Raw genomic sequence first — 14,936 nt, forward strand, 5'->3', positions numbered from 1 at the left:
ACTTAAAGGAAGACTATGCAAAGAAAAACTCTTCAAAAATAATTTACAAAAGACTTAACAAATATGAGCCAGGTATCACAAAGCTTGGAATATCAGAATACAATTTCAATTTATATAGGTAATAGATACAAAGGTAATAAGTAGAACTGGGATTCCAACCTAGATCTTTGACATCAAATCTGGAGCCTTTTTTATTCTATCATTTGGTCTCCTCTAGAGTATTAAAAAATAAGCAGTGCCAGAATTTATTAGTTTTTTTTTTTTTGGGGGGGGGTGAGGTGGTTTGGGGACAGGGAGGCAGGTCATGTGTCTCATATATCCCCTCTTCTGTTCATGTTTAACTAAAAAAATCTAATTTGTTGCTCTGGAAAAGGATGTAAGGGATCTAATATTGTGGCTGAATCAAGAAATTATTTCATCTGAACATCATCCACCCTCTCTTCTCATTGTTACCTTTATAACCACAGGCAAAAATTTATTTAGTAGTGGTTTAAAAATTTTAGTTACCACACCAGCCTAATCCACGATGATACAGATTAACTATTACTATAAAAGTTAAATTCTTATTAATGAATATATCGGGTTAAACATCTTTACATACCCCCATTCTGGATTTTTCTGATGATCTTCCTCTACAACTATTCTGACAGCAAGAAAAGACACTATATCTACCTATCTATCTGACCTTTTACATCTAGATTTTGGTATATAAGTAACTGCATAATTATTATTATACAACAATTTATTATTTACTATTACTACAATAATAATAGCAGTAGCAGCAGCAACAGCAGCAGCAGCTACCACTTATCTGGTACTTACTATCTATCAGGCACTGTGCTAAGAGTATTACAATTATACATTTGATCTTCACAATAACCATGGGAGGTATATGCTATCTCCATTCTACAAATGAAGAAACTGAGGCAAAACAGAGTTTAAGTGATTTGCCCAAGGTCACACAGCTAGCAAGTATCTGAGGCCAAATCGGTGTCCTGATTCTAGATCTGGCATTCTATCCACTGTATAATCTAACTGTCCATAAAATAAAAGTTTTGACAACTTTTAGGATTAAAGTGACCAAGAGAGAACTGAAATTATAAGAACAATTTCTCCTCATGTAGTGCTTTAAGATGTATAAGTGCTTTCCCTACAACCTAGTTAAATAAATGCTACAAACTTTATTGCTCTCATGTTACAAATGAGGAAACTGAGGTCCAGAAAGGTTAGGCATTTTTCCTTTGGTTATAGACCAAATAAATGTTGGACCTGGAATATGAACCTAAGATGCCTAAATCTAAGTCTAGCTTCTTTCAACAATGGCACAGTTTTCAGATAAGTTTTATACGGAGTCCTGTCTTTACAAGTTGGAAAACAAAATAATGAAAAAAAATGTCAGATTAGCTAAAAATATTTGATTCAGCATCAAAAAGGGAAGGTTCTATCATGAAAAAATGATGTATCATTCTGAATTGCAATAGCAGTATAACTATGAAAAGAACCTTTCTATCCATTTTCTTTTGCTTTTTTTTTTTGGAGGGCAATTGGGGTTAAGTGACTTGCCCAAGGTTGCATGGCTAGTTTTTGTGTTAAGTGTCTGAGGCTGGATTTGAACTCAGGTCCTCCTGACTCCAGGGCCGGTGATCTATTCACTGTGCCACCTAGCTACCCCCTTTCTATCCATCTTCAACTTAAGATTACTATGCTTACTAATGAACCATATTCTTCCATCTTTAAGAATTACGAAGAAATTTCCATTGGAAAGTACCACACTCATCACTAGCTAGGATATGTGACTTCTGAGTTAGGTATATTAATTAAACACAATGTTAAACAAACAAATCAAAAAAGGTCGAATTAGTGTTGTACTTTGCTTCCATCCTTTTAGTCATAATTCAATTTAAGTGAATGAAGGGAAAACAGGAATAAACTATAAATTCTGATGCTGATATTCACACAATTGGCCTATAAGCGCTTTTGTCTCTTCTATGTAGAATATTTAGGCTATTAATTTGTGACTTACTTTTCAATTTCAAGGTTTTAGAATGAGAATTTGAACTCAAGTTGCTCTTAATATTCTTTTGAAGAAGGAACAGAGAAAGGAAGATGAATAAACTCAAGAAACTACTCTCTAAACAGTTATAAGAATTAGTTAGTGTCAGAGAGTTTTATAGATGAAAGGAAGCAGAGATTTCTCCTAGTTTACATCTTTACTACAGAGGGAAAACCTGAGGTTCAGGAGAATTTAAGGGACTTATTTATGTTCATACAGCAAGCAAAATAACAGGGAAGACTAGAATACAGGTTTCCTTTTAAGTGCTTTATTGATTACAAAATACTACAACGGTCACTTTTTAGTTGGGTTGTTTTCTTTTCTTTTTGAAGGGGGGAAGGTAGGGCAATTTGGGGTTAAGTGACTTGCCCAAGGTCACATGGTTAGTAAGTGTTAAGTGTTTGAGGCCGAATTTGAACTCAGGTCCTCCTGACTTCAAGGCTGCTGCTCTATTCACTGCCCCACCTAGAGACCCCAATGGTCACTTTTTAATAAAAAGAATGGTTCTGAGTGTATTTGTTGGTCATGTGTAATTCTGTAAAAGGTTTGTCTGTTTAAATTTCCTGGATAACTTTTATTTACTTTTTGTAGAGAGACCTAGTTTATCCAAATCCTTCCTCAAAGGCTCTTCAAAATTCCAAGGAGTCAAGCTGTTATCAAGGAGTCAAACACTTAAGGGCTGTTGTAATGTAAAATATACAGTACTAGATTTAGAGTCAGAAGAACTGGGTTCAAATCCAAATTACAATACCATTAGCTATCTGTAATTGAGCAACCTATTTAACCTGTTATTTAATCTTTAAAATGGAGTTGCTAATTACACCTATACTACCTTCCTCATAGAGTTGCTGTGAGGTAACATATTAAAATGAAAAACAAGTATCTGCTATGTGTGTTTTATTAGTTATAACTATCCAACTTAGTTTAGATTAAAACATTACGTAGTAGAGGTATAGCTGAACATACTTTTACAACACACAAGGAGTCCTTCTATAATGAGAAAACAGAAAACCTGGATTATGGACCTAGATCCGCCACTGATTAGCTATGTGATCTCAGGGCAAATTAGATAAAATCTCTAGTTGCTAGTTTTTTCATCAGTGGAATGAAAAAGTTTTCATGTGATCTTGGTCTCTTCAAGTTCTAAAATTCTATAATTAAGAGCATAGTAATTTTGACTGTTTTAAGTGATCAGAGTTTTCTTTAGTCATGTCCTCTTTGCTTTTACAACTTACTATTGGTTATAATTACATATTTCTTTATTGCTAAATCCTTCAATAGAAACATACCTCTCAATTTTGACAATTATGTGATTTCTGGGAATGCATATTGAAGAAAAATGAGGATTATATATCTATCTCAGATGTTAGAAATAATACTAGAGGGGAGGCTAGGTGGTGTAGTGAGTAGAGCGCCAGCCCTGGAGTCGGGAGGACCCGGGATTGGTTCCGGCCTCAGACACTTAACAGCCACACAAAAAAACTGGCCGTGTAACCCTGGGCAAGTTACTTAACCCCAATTGCTTAAAAAAAAAAATAATACTAGAAAGTGAAGAAAAGTAGGAATGGAAGGGACAGAAAGGAGGGAAATGAGGGAGAAATCAGCCTAAATCAGTTCAATATTTACCTTTCTCTTCTTTCCACCAAAGTAACCAGTAATTGTACAGTATCATTTGCAAGATCTTGCTCACTACTCCATACTGCAAGGTTACTGATGACTTTTTCTAAGAGGTAGCCAACAATCCACTGAGAACCCTCTGTATCTGCTCCAAATGCTGTATTGAATGGCAGACTTATCTTAGGAAAGCCAAAAGAAAAAAAAAGTCAATCAAAACAAAAGCTAAGTCATAACATCTGTAAAAAAAAAATCAGCAGGTCAAAAAGAACAAACTGAAAACCATTTCATTTTGTTTTACCTCAATTTTGGGTGTTCAAATGCCAAATAAAGACCAGAAGAGTGTTTCATATACCACCCACTCACATTTCCCAAGGAAATCCCCTAACATTTATTACTTCTATATGAGCCTATACATAAGCATGTACCTATAAAAAAAAGTGCATAACAAACATTAAAAGAAAATGTAATTTGTTACCTAATTAAGTGATTGAAATGAATTTACTCAAACTGTGCAAGTAAAATAAGGAAAAGAACTTCTAAATCTATAAGGTACTGGAAAGAAGTTAGTTTTTTCTTCACTTAAACTTTAACATGTTACAGGCTGTAGGATTTTGAATTGATTTTATAGGGAAAAACATTCCAAAGGAAAACTAAATTATTTCTACAGCTAATAATCATCACCAACAAACATCTAAACAAGTTCACAATTTTGTATTCTGACCTGATCATATAGTTTTTCATCCACCAAAAGATAGGTTTTTGCCCATCGTTTTAGGAACCAAACAATATCTTTCCCCATTTGTGGACTAAGTAGATTTGTTAGATTTGCTCTTATTGCTCGAGATTCAACTTCTGAAACCCTCAGTATGGCAGACAATAACCTGTGGGCAAAAAGCAGAGGTTATTTCTTCTTTTACATCTTTCCACTTCACATCGTTTTAAAAAAATAATTTTGTTTCCTTTCTTAATAGTCTGGATTTTGGCCAAGCTAACCTCACAGTCCTTTGTCAACAGGGATAGACAGGTATCTTATGATATGTTTTTGATAGAAGTAGTAAATTTTGTTGGGGAGCACAGCCAAGATGGCTTCATAGAAACAGGAAAACTCTGTGTGCTCCCCCCATAACCACCTCAAATACCTATGAAAAATGACTCTAAACAAACTTTAGGACTACAGAACCCACAAAGGGACAGAGAGAAACAAATCTCCCGCTAAAGGCAGCCCAGCAAGCCGGCAGGAAGGGTCCATTGCAGCGCCCTGGGAGCAGTACCCAGCCCCGTGTGAGCCTGTGGTTTTAGCTCCAGGGCACCCCAACCAGCCACAGCTGGAGGGACTTCAGGAGAGTGGATCACCAGCAGCTATGGTGGTTTCCAGAATTATCAACCCATAAATGCCAAGGACAACATGAGAGTTCAGCGTGGACTTTGTGGGAACAGGGGGTCCGGGAGCATGGTCCAGCCTCTGCCCCCAGAGGGAGAAGTGGCTGAGGTGCAGTGGCCGCTGCCATGTGGCTGCTTCAGAGTTCCTGGCATGCAGATTGTAGGGAGACCAAGCAATCATCCTGAGGAGTAATCACTCTTGCTTTAACCTGCTTGGATCTGGATCACTGTCTAGGGTAGAGGTCCTAGGGTATGTGACCAGGTGCCAGAGCCAGTGGAGGCTTCAGAGAGGGCAGCCAACTAATAGCTTTGGCAGCTGAGAAAACCCCAGCAATTTGGGACAAAGCTCTCCTCTCTGGAAGCAGAGTTCTACTATGGCAAAAAGCCCAAAAGTCAAGTAATTGAGTGGCAACATGAGCAAGCAAAGGAAGCAAAGCAAGCTCAGCAACCCAACATTAGACTTCTATTTTGGGAACAAAAAGTATCAAAGCATGAAACAGGAGGAAGACAACGGAAGTCAGAACTCCGTACCAAAAGCTTCCAAGAAAAATATGAATTGGTTACAGGCCATAGAGGAGCTTAAGAAGGATTTTGAAAACCAAATAAGGAGAAGTGGAAGAAAAATTGGGAAGAGATAAGAACGATGCAAGAAAATCATGAAAAGAGACTCAGAAGAGTAGTAAACACACCTCTCCCTAGAGCAAACCACCTTGGAAAAACGAAAAACTTACAGCCCCCAGAATTACTTTCAGAAACAACTATGCAAAACCCCTGATGCTTGGGACAGTGCATCCTCCACCCTGGAAGCAAAGCCCTACTTTAACAGAATTAAAAGTCAAGAAATACTCTGGAAAAACGAGCAAACAATAGAAAAAGATCCTGACCATAGCAAGTTATTACGGTGACAAGGAAGATCAAAACATGCACTCAGAAAAAGATAAAGTCAAAGCTCCAATATCCAAAGCCTCCAAGAGAATTATGAATTGGTTTCAGGCCACAGATGAGCTCAAAAGATTAGCAAGAGAGGTAGAAGAAAAATTGGGAAGATAAATGAAAGTGATGCAAGAAAATCATGAAAAAAGAGTCAACAGCTTGGTAAAGGAAACACAAAAAAATAATGAAGAAAATAACACTGTAAAAACTGACTAGGTCAAATGGTAAAAGAGGTACAAAAAGTCAACAAGGAAAAGAATGTCTTGAAAAGCAGAATTGGGGAAATGGAAAAAGAGGCACAAAAATTCACTGAAGAAAAAAACTCCTTAGAAAGTAGAATTAATGAAATACAAAAGGAGGTACAAAAGTTCACTGAAGAAAACAATTCCTTAAAAATAAGAATCGAGCAAATGGAAGTTAATGACTTTATGAGAAATCAAGAAACAATAAAACAAAACTAAAAGAATGAAAGAAATAGAAGATAATGTGAAATATCTCACTGGAAAAACAACTGACTTAGAAAATATGATGGAATCCTAATAAAGCTGCCCCTAGCCCCAATATTCTAACTTCCTTGTGGGTCCCAGTGAACCACAGCTATGTCCTGATTTAACTACACAATCTGGCTTTAACCACACCTCAGACCCCTGGACTCAATATAGCCACTGCCCCTATCCAACTCACATACATGAACAGGTGTGTTCTTGTACTCAACCACAATCACATCATTCTTTTAGCCCAACAGAGGGTTAGAATACCTAAATATTCATCCTGACCAAACAGGACCACAATAGCTAGTCAGTCAGAGGGTAGCACAACCAAGATGTTTGACCATCAAAACACAGAAGGGACCCCTCCCCCCATTACCTAATCCTTTAACAAACCTCTTCTGCCTTTTTAATATTCATCAATACATTATAAATGTACCTATGTTGTCTTACTAAGTTGCTGTTCCTGTTGGAACTTAGCCCACTTCATGAGAGGTGTCAATCTCAATAAATGACCATATTTGGATTAGAGGTGATCTGATTCTATGAATTTGTTCAAGACAACCAGAAGGTAAAACAGAAATTGAAAGAATCCACTGATCACATCCTGAAAGAGATCCTAAAATGAAAATTCCCAGGAATATTATACCCAAATTCCAGAATTCCCAGATCAAGGAGAAAATATTGCAAGAAGTCAGAAAGAAAAATTCAAGTCTCATGGAGATAAGTCAGGATAACACAAGATTTAGCAACTTCTAAGTTGGAGGATTAGAAGGCAAAGGAGCTAGGATTACAATCAAAAACCATCCACTTGGCAAAACTGAGTATAATCCTTCAGGGGACAATGGAAATTCAATGAAATAGAAGATTTTTAAGCATTCTTGAGGAAAAGACCAGAGCTGAATAGAAAATTTGACTTTCAAACATAAGACTCAAGAGAAGCAAAAAAAGGTAGACACCGTAAGCTTCAATATGGAATGGGAACTGCACGAAGACCTAGACAAGAAACTGCAAGCTGTCTGCCTTTGAACTCAATGGGCAGTTGGTTAGATTAGGGCAGTAGGTGGGACCATGGAAGAAGAACCATGGAAGCTGAAAGCCTGCCCTGAGTCAAGATGAAAAGATGAAAGAGAAATCACAAGGGACTTAATAAGGTTAAACTGCTTATATCTGTAATGTTAATGGAATAGGAAGCCCATAAATAAGCCTATGTGACCTGCTTTAAGTGCTGGCCCACCTCACAGTTGTGATACAGCCTGAATCACATGGAGCCTGAGTCACATAATAATCTATCCCTGCTCTCAATAAAGCAGTAAACATTTCTCTCCTTGTTAATCTATTCTAACTTTGAATCTGTGTAATAGTAATGAAATTTGTAGATCCCTTTGTATTGCTAAGCTTACAAGTACTTAGCACTTAGTTTCAAATTAAACCTCTGTAAAGAAACAGGAGGTATGAACCCCTGTTGCTGATGGAACAGGAAGGGGCTGAACAGGGAGGAGCTATACCGTATATAAGGAAGAGCACAAGCTGGAGAAATGATAACTGACACAGAACTCAGACATGTGGTGGCAAAACTTCCAAGGACCAGCTGGAGCTGCCAAAGATTGAAGAAGCATGATTGTGGTGCCAGTACTTTGTACAAAAAAATGCTTTGCCTTTGTTAAACACTGGAACAGAGACTCTTTTTTTTTTTTTTTTAAAGCAATTGGGGTTAAGTAACTTGCTCAAGGTTACACGGCCAGGTGTTTCTGGGTGGGTGCTAAGTGTCTGAGCCCAGATTCGATCCCAGGTCATCCCAACTCTGAGGCTGGTGCTCTTACTCACTGTGCTACCTGGTCCCCCCTAGGAACAGAGACTCTTGAGAGATCTGAGGTGGACTGGATACTATAAGCTTCAGTATGGAGCAGGAACTGCACAGAGAGCTGGACAAGGAACTGGGTGCTATCTGCCTTTGAACTCAAGGGGCAGTTGTTAGATTCGGGCAGCAGGTAGGACCATGGAAGAGGAACCACAGAAGCTGAAAGCCTGCCCTGGGTCAAGATGAAAAGACCTCTCTGTGGGTACTGAGTAGTGACTGATGAAACTGACTGAGTAGTGACTGATGAAATTATAATTTACTTGTGACTTAGGGGTGGATGGCTTTTATACTTTCTACTACCCCTTAAGAGGGTACTGAGTAGTGACTGTTGAAGTTGTACTTGTAACTTAATTGCACCCCATGGGTGGATAACTTTGTGACTCCTTAAGAAGGCAAGTCATCCTTAAGGATGATTGAATGATTGAGTTACTAAATGACTATACTTTGGTGAAAACTATGTGACCACTTTGGTCAAATCTATGTGGCCATTTTAGTGATGTTGTTGAGTTGTGAGATGGTGATGTTGTATTTTGATTTTCTGTGATAAGTTGTACTATTCTGAATGTTGTACCTTTATTTTCTGTAAATATTTTGCTCTGATTTGTTATTGAATAAATAAGAGTTCGCAATCCTATGTAATCAGAACCTTGAAAGCTATTCACAGCAGTAGTCCTCTGGAAAGGTGCTCATGCAAGGATTTACAATCCACCGTCTATTTTCTCTTCTCTCTTCACGAAATTTATCTCTTCCCCATTTCCCTAAGTCACATAACTGTGAAATCTTATCTAGCACCTCTGAAAGAGGCTGTCCTATTTCCTCAATTTAGTAGAGTCAGAATTATGTGTTTACAACCAGGAGGAGCAGTCTTCACTATTTTATTTCCATGAGCAACAATTAAGGGAATGCTATGATATGTATCTGTATCTCCCACCATGACAGAAGTTCTATTTCTTCCTTAAAAGTGAATACCAGGGTCTGTCCCCATTCAGCCAGAGTCAGTGGGGTACTGTTTACTGCATCCCTCCATGGCTAAAGCTAACAAATCAGTCCCACTGTTACCTCCTTGAATATATGGTAATCCCTACAAGCTAATACCTATAAATTTCAAACAGTCTATGTTACCTACCCACACTACTCTGGCCCCCTTTTTACTGATTCTCACCATCCAAGATAATAGTGATTCTCCAATTTTTCTCCAACAAAAATCTGTAACTTTCTGCTCTGTAAAATCCTTAGTTACTTCCTTAAACACTGTGTCCCTCCCTGGTTTTCCTGTTTCCTTTGTATTATTGGACATGTGTCCACATTTCTAGAATCCACCTCATCTGAATTAGCTTCATCTTTCTCCTCCATGTCTTCTTCCCAGGTGTCTAGTCCCCAGTCAGGCCCCACAGATGCAAGGGCTGCATATACCTTCCTCTTGTTAACTTTTCTCTTCTTTTTCTGAGCTCAGCTTACAGCTGTCTTTTCTGCTACCACCTGATACTTTCTAGCTTGCTCTTCTAAAGGAAAGTTATGATGCTTGTAGCATAGAAAGCTTCTCATGCAAATCAGCTAACTACTTTTCCACCTGAATCTTTTACTCCAGCAATTTGTCTCTATTCTTAGATATAATATGATAACTTTTTAACAGTGGCTGTCTTCTTCTACATACCTCTGGCATTTCTTTCCCCAGTTCTATTGATATTCCTTGCAAACATCTTTCTAAATCTATGAGTTCTCCCTTCTGTAGCCTCAATTCCCAGTTTTCACAAAGTCCTGTGCTTTTAGCCCATTATCTTGCCATGGAGGAATAAGGTAAATCCTCCCCATCCCAATATATCCATTTCCTTCCCTAGAGCCTTCCTATCTCCAAGCAGAGGAGATTTATATTTTGTGATCCCATCCTTGTCACCAAATGTAACATGACAATGCAATATACATAGCAGCTGCTATGAATTTGCATATGTATTTCCAGGGTAGACTTGCAAAATACGATAAACTTTCTTCCTCAAAGGCAAAGCCAAAATATTTATTTGGAACATCACTATTAGGATACTAGGAAGTAAGATTTAACAAAATATTCATCATTAATCCAGGGAGTGCCAACATCTTAAGTGCTTTCTGTCAGGCCTCCCCACAGACAAGTTCCCTTAGGCAAGTTCCTCTCTCCACTCTCTTCTCTGCCTTTCTTGCTGATTATTCCCTGGAGCTAGCTCCTCCCACAATGGGCTCCATGTGACTCAGGCTGTATCACAGCTAGAAGCTGGGTCAGAGCTCATGGTCTATTAATGGGAGGGGAAGATCTTCCTATTCCATTAACATTATGCTCAAGCCCCCACCCTAAGATATTGTTTTATGTGTTTATTTTGTGTTATCCCTTTTATACTGTTATAGAAGTTATGCTGATACAAAGTTACCCCTAACATTGATACAAGTTACCTCTAAAGTCCTATTGGCCTATGTAACGGACATATCTTGGGCCAAATGTAACGTGGGTCCCTTGGGGCCATATGAAAAAATGTTCTAACTCACTATTGATTGAAGAAATGCAAATTAAAATAATTTTGAGGTACTGCCTCACACCTATTAGACAGATAGGCTGAATGCTTTATTGTTATTCTTTAAATGTAAAAAGGTCTAGAGTGGGGTGGAGAACCCACAGCCTCAAGGCCCCATGGGGTTCCCCACCCCTGGTCTAGAGCAAAGAAGCTAGCATGTAAGCAAAGAGAACAGAAAAGGAAAATGACAAATGTTGTAGGGGATGTGGGAAAAATGAGATATTGATGCACTCTTGGTGGAGTTGCGAGTTGATTCAACCATTCTGTAGAGCAATTTGGAACTATGTCCAAAGGGCTAAAAAAACCAAGCATACCCTTTAACCTAGCAATACCACTACTAGGTAGGTGTATATCCCAAAAGATTAAAAAAAAAACAAACAAAAAGGAAAAGGTCCAATATGTACAAAAATATCTATAGCAGCTTTTTTCTGGTGGCAAAGAACTGGAAACTGAGGGGATGCCCACCACCTGGTGAATGGCTGAACAAACTGTGGCAGGTGATTGTGATGAAATACTATTGTGCTATAAGAAATGATGAGCAGGATGCTCTCAGAAAAACCTACACTTACATGAGTTGAAAGTGAAATGTACTGTGTGCAAAGTAAATTTAGGATGATCAGCTCTGAATAACTGAGCTATTCTCAGCAATACAACGATCCAAGACAACTCTGAAGGACTGATGATGAAAAATACTATCCATTCCCAGGGAAAGAATTGATAGCATCTGAATAGACTGAAGCATAGTTTTTTTTTTTAATTTGCTTTATTTTTCTTGAGGTTTTTTTGGGGCAGGTCTATGTTTTCTTTTACAACATGACTAGTATGGAAATATGTTTTGCCTATATCAAACTGTTTGTCTTTTCAATGATAGGGGTGGGAAGGGAGGAAGAAAGAATTTAGATCTCAAAAGTTTTAAAAATAAATGTTAAAAATTGTTTTTACATGTAATTGGGGGAAAATAAAATACTAAATAAATGTTTAAAAGAAGTGAAACCCAGATCTCAAATGATATATTTTCATATGAGCATGTGGCTCCAACATTCTCCTCAATCCTCAATGAGTTATATAATGAAATCAAAATAGCACTAAGCAAAATGAAATTGGGAAAACAGGCTATATCAGACCAAATACATATAGAAAAAAACCATGTGGTAGCTAACAATCCTGAAAACTAGGACAGCCCTACAAGTTATGATCCTCATTATTAGAACTACTGACACTGACAAAGCACTTTAAGGTTTGCAAAGCATTTTACATTTTCATTTGATCCTCACATCTAACTTAGATAACTGCATAGTAATTATCCCCGTTTTACAGATAAGGAAACTGAAGATGAGGGAGGTTAGGTGACTGGACTGGGGCCACACAACTAGTGGGTATTTGAGGTAGGATTTGAACCTAGGTCTTCCTGGCTCTCTTTGAACCTGGTACTTGACCCAGGACACCACATAAACATTTGACTTAGTAGAGCAAAATATAGCTTAAAGGCGTTCTCCTGCATGTTAAGATTATACAAGATTCCATGATAAATAAAATCATAGACATAATGCTACTTAGTAACCCCAATTATTAATATTGAACAAGGCATGAAACACAGAAGCTTGTTAAAGGTATTTGGATGCCCTTCATGACATGCTGTAGATAGGGCCCAAATGGAAAAGATTCCAACTAGATGGTGACACCCTTGTTTTCACAGCACCTTGATTACAACAAGTGGAAGACTCAAAGTTGCAAGTGACTTAAAGGGGAATGGTTGGTCTTTGTAAAGATAACATAAGGGCTGGCTATCACCAAAGAGATATGGGCTAGTTTTAACAAATAGATAGGCTGAGTGCTTTACTGTTATTCTTTAAATGTAAAAAGGTCTACAGTGGGGTGGAGAACACACAGCCTCAAGGCCACAAGGGGATCCCCATGCCTGATCTAGAGCAAAGATGCTAGCATGTTAGGTAGATATTCTGCAGAAAAGAATGGAGAGATCTACACAAAATGAGGAGTCTAAATGGGTTGCTATATGCAAAAATGAAAAGATATCTGCACATCAAAGAAATCCTATTAAGTCCTTATGTGTATTCCGACAAGTTAGGGCATACCAAGAGGAAGGAGACTAGGACAGTGTGTGGACTTGAAGCCATGTCACATAAAAAGCAGTTTAAAGAACCAGGAATGTTTACTTTAGAATACTGGAGGATGGAGAGTGGAAAGAGTCATGACAGTCATCTTAAGAATTTGAAGAGCTGTCAAAAGCATTATAATTGTTTTGCTGGGCTTTGAGGAAAGAACAGGTAGAAGTTATGCCAAAGATAAATGAGGATTTATAGAGAAAAACTTAATAATATGTGTCATTCAGTCATTTTTCAGTCTTCTTCTACTCTCCATTACCCAGTTTGGGGTTTTCATGGCAGAGATACTGAGCAGTTTGTTATTTTCTCCAAATCATTTTAAAGGTGAGGAAATTGAGGCAAACAGGACATAGCCAGTGTCTGAAGTCAGATTTGAATTCAGAAATTAGTTTTCCTGACTTCAGTTCTGGCACTTGCCCATTGCACCACCTAACTACCCCTAATAGCATGAGCTTTCCAAAAGCTAAGTCTCATAAGATAATGAGTTACGCATTATCAGAAATCTTCAAGTGACCCCAGGGAGATCACTTTTCAGGTATAATATAAAAAGGATTCCTGCTCAAGTGTGTGTTAACTAGATGACCCCTAAAGTTACTGTCAATTCTGAGATTCTGTGATTTCATGAAATAATATATACATTCTTGCTTCAATTTAAAGTTATTTTCTATTGTTTAAAATTCTATTATATTCAATTCCCCACTTAGGTTCTTTTCAGTTTTGCATTAAATAATACCTCCCCCTAAAGCCTCTGCAATCAGTCCTATTTTATTAAGTCCATACTATATCATAATTCTCATCCTTTTTTTCTATAACTAGTATCTCTTACCTAAATATGCATAATACCTATACTTTCTACCAACCCCTTCTTATATACCTAAGCCTTAGCAACCTTCACATTTTTTCCTATATCATTTAAATATAAAACGTACTTACAGTCCCTTTTGGGACAACTTTATTGCTTATAATATTGTGGAAATTATAAGAATGCAGCTATATATTTAGTATTACCTAATTACAGAATCTGTTCTGTTGCACCCTGGGATGGAAGAAGCCTTCTCTCCTGGAGATCCCAAGATCTGAAGTGTTGTATTAATGTCAACTTCAGTTGATTGCTTAATGGAATATTCCATTACTTCTGGAGGTATTAACGGAGTCTCTCCCTGAGTATCATCAGCTAAGAGGTAGCCTTCAGTTTCAAAAAATGAGGGAAAAAGGTGAATGCACAGCTCTTAGTCATCAGAATTTACCTTTTAGAACCTGCCTTTTCATTGACATTTTAGAAAGAACAATGACATTCTGTATAAATTTACAGTTTTACTTATTTAAAGTCTGTATACCATATGAAAAGTTGATGCTAATAGAAAACATACTAACATGCAGCTGGCTCAGAAAAGACTTTAGTCTCTTCTCTTCTAATATTTTACAATTTTCTGAATAAAATCAGATTAAAAATGTCCCCTGAACAAAAGGAAATAATTTCACTAACATACTTTATAGACAATTATATATGATTACTCTCTTATTAATAAACTTAGATCTGTAATATGAAAAGGCAGTTCTTTACTATATCAAGAGTAATGAGTCAGTTATCTGTGGCATCACTAATATGCCATATCCACCAATGTAAATTACAATGCATCTATAACTTTTGGTAATTCTCATAAAGTTGCCTCAGCTCTGGACAAATTAAATACTTGCCAATGGTCATAGAGCATGTTGTGCCCGACCTTCCTCTGTCCCTCTCCCACCCTAAGAAGACGATAAGCTGACTGAAAGCAGGCTCTATTTCTGCTTTACTTTGTATCCTTAGTGCTTAGCAGAATGCCTGGCACAGGATAGGTACTTAGTGTTTGTTGGTTTGATCTGACAGTGCTAACAAGTATTAGAGACAGGATTTGAACCCAGGGCTTCTCTACTTCAGGTCCAACACTCCATTATTTC

At 37.6% G+C, this 14,936-nt stretch overlaps 1 protein-coding gene across 7 annotated transcripts in view; it reads right to left on the bottom strand.

The window, feature by feature from the left end:
* The window catches only part of XPO4 (exportin 4), a 212,280-nt gene that overhangs the window by 19,851 nt on the left and 177,493 nt on the right, over positions 1–14,936 (bottom strand). For all 7 annotated transcript variants that reach the window (XM_069080301.1, XM_069080300.1, XM_069080302.1 and 4 more), the window contains 3 exons: positions 14,004–14,181; positions 4,392–4,551; positions 3,680–3,849 (listed from right to left, as the gene is read on the bottom strand). In XM_069080301.1, coding sequence (XP_068936402.1) covers positions 3,680–3,849; positions 4,392–4,551; positions 14,004–14,181 — 508 coding nt within the window. The remainder of the gene's footprint in view (positions 1–3,679; positions 3,850–4,391; positions 4,552–14,003; positions 14,182–14,936) is intronic.

Source organism: Petaurus breviceps, unplaced genomic scaffold (genome assembly GCF_028583685.1).
Source record: "Petaurus breviceps papuanus isolate PSGF00001 unplaced genomic scaffold, PetGlider_PUasm1.0 91133, whole genome shotgun sequence".
Taxonomy (NCBI): Eukaryota; Metazoa; Chordata; class Mammalia; order Diprotodontia; family Petauridae; genus Petaurus; species Petaurus breviceps.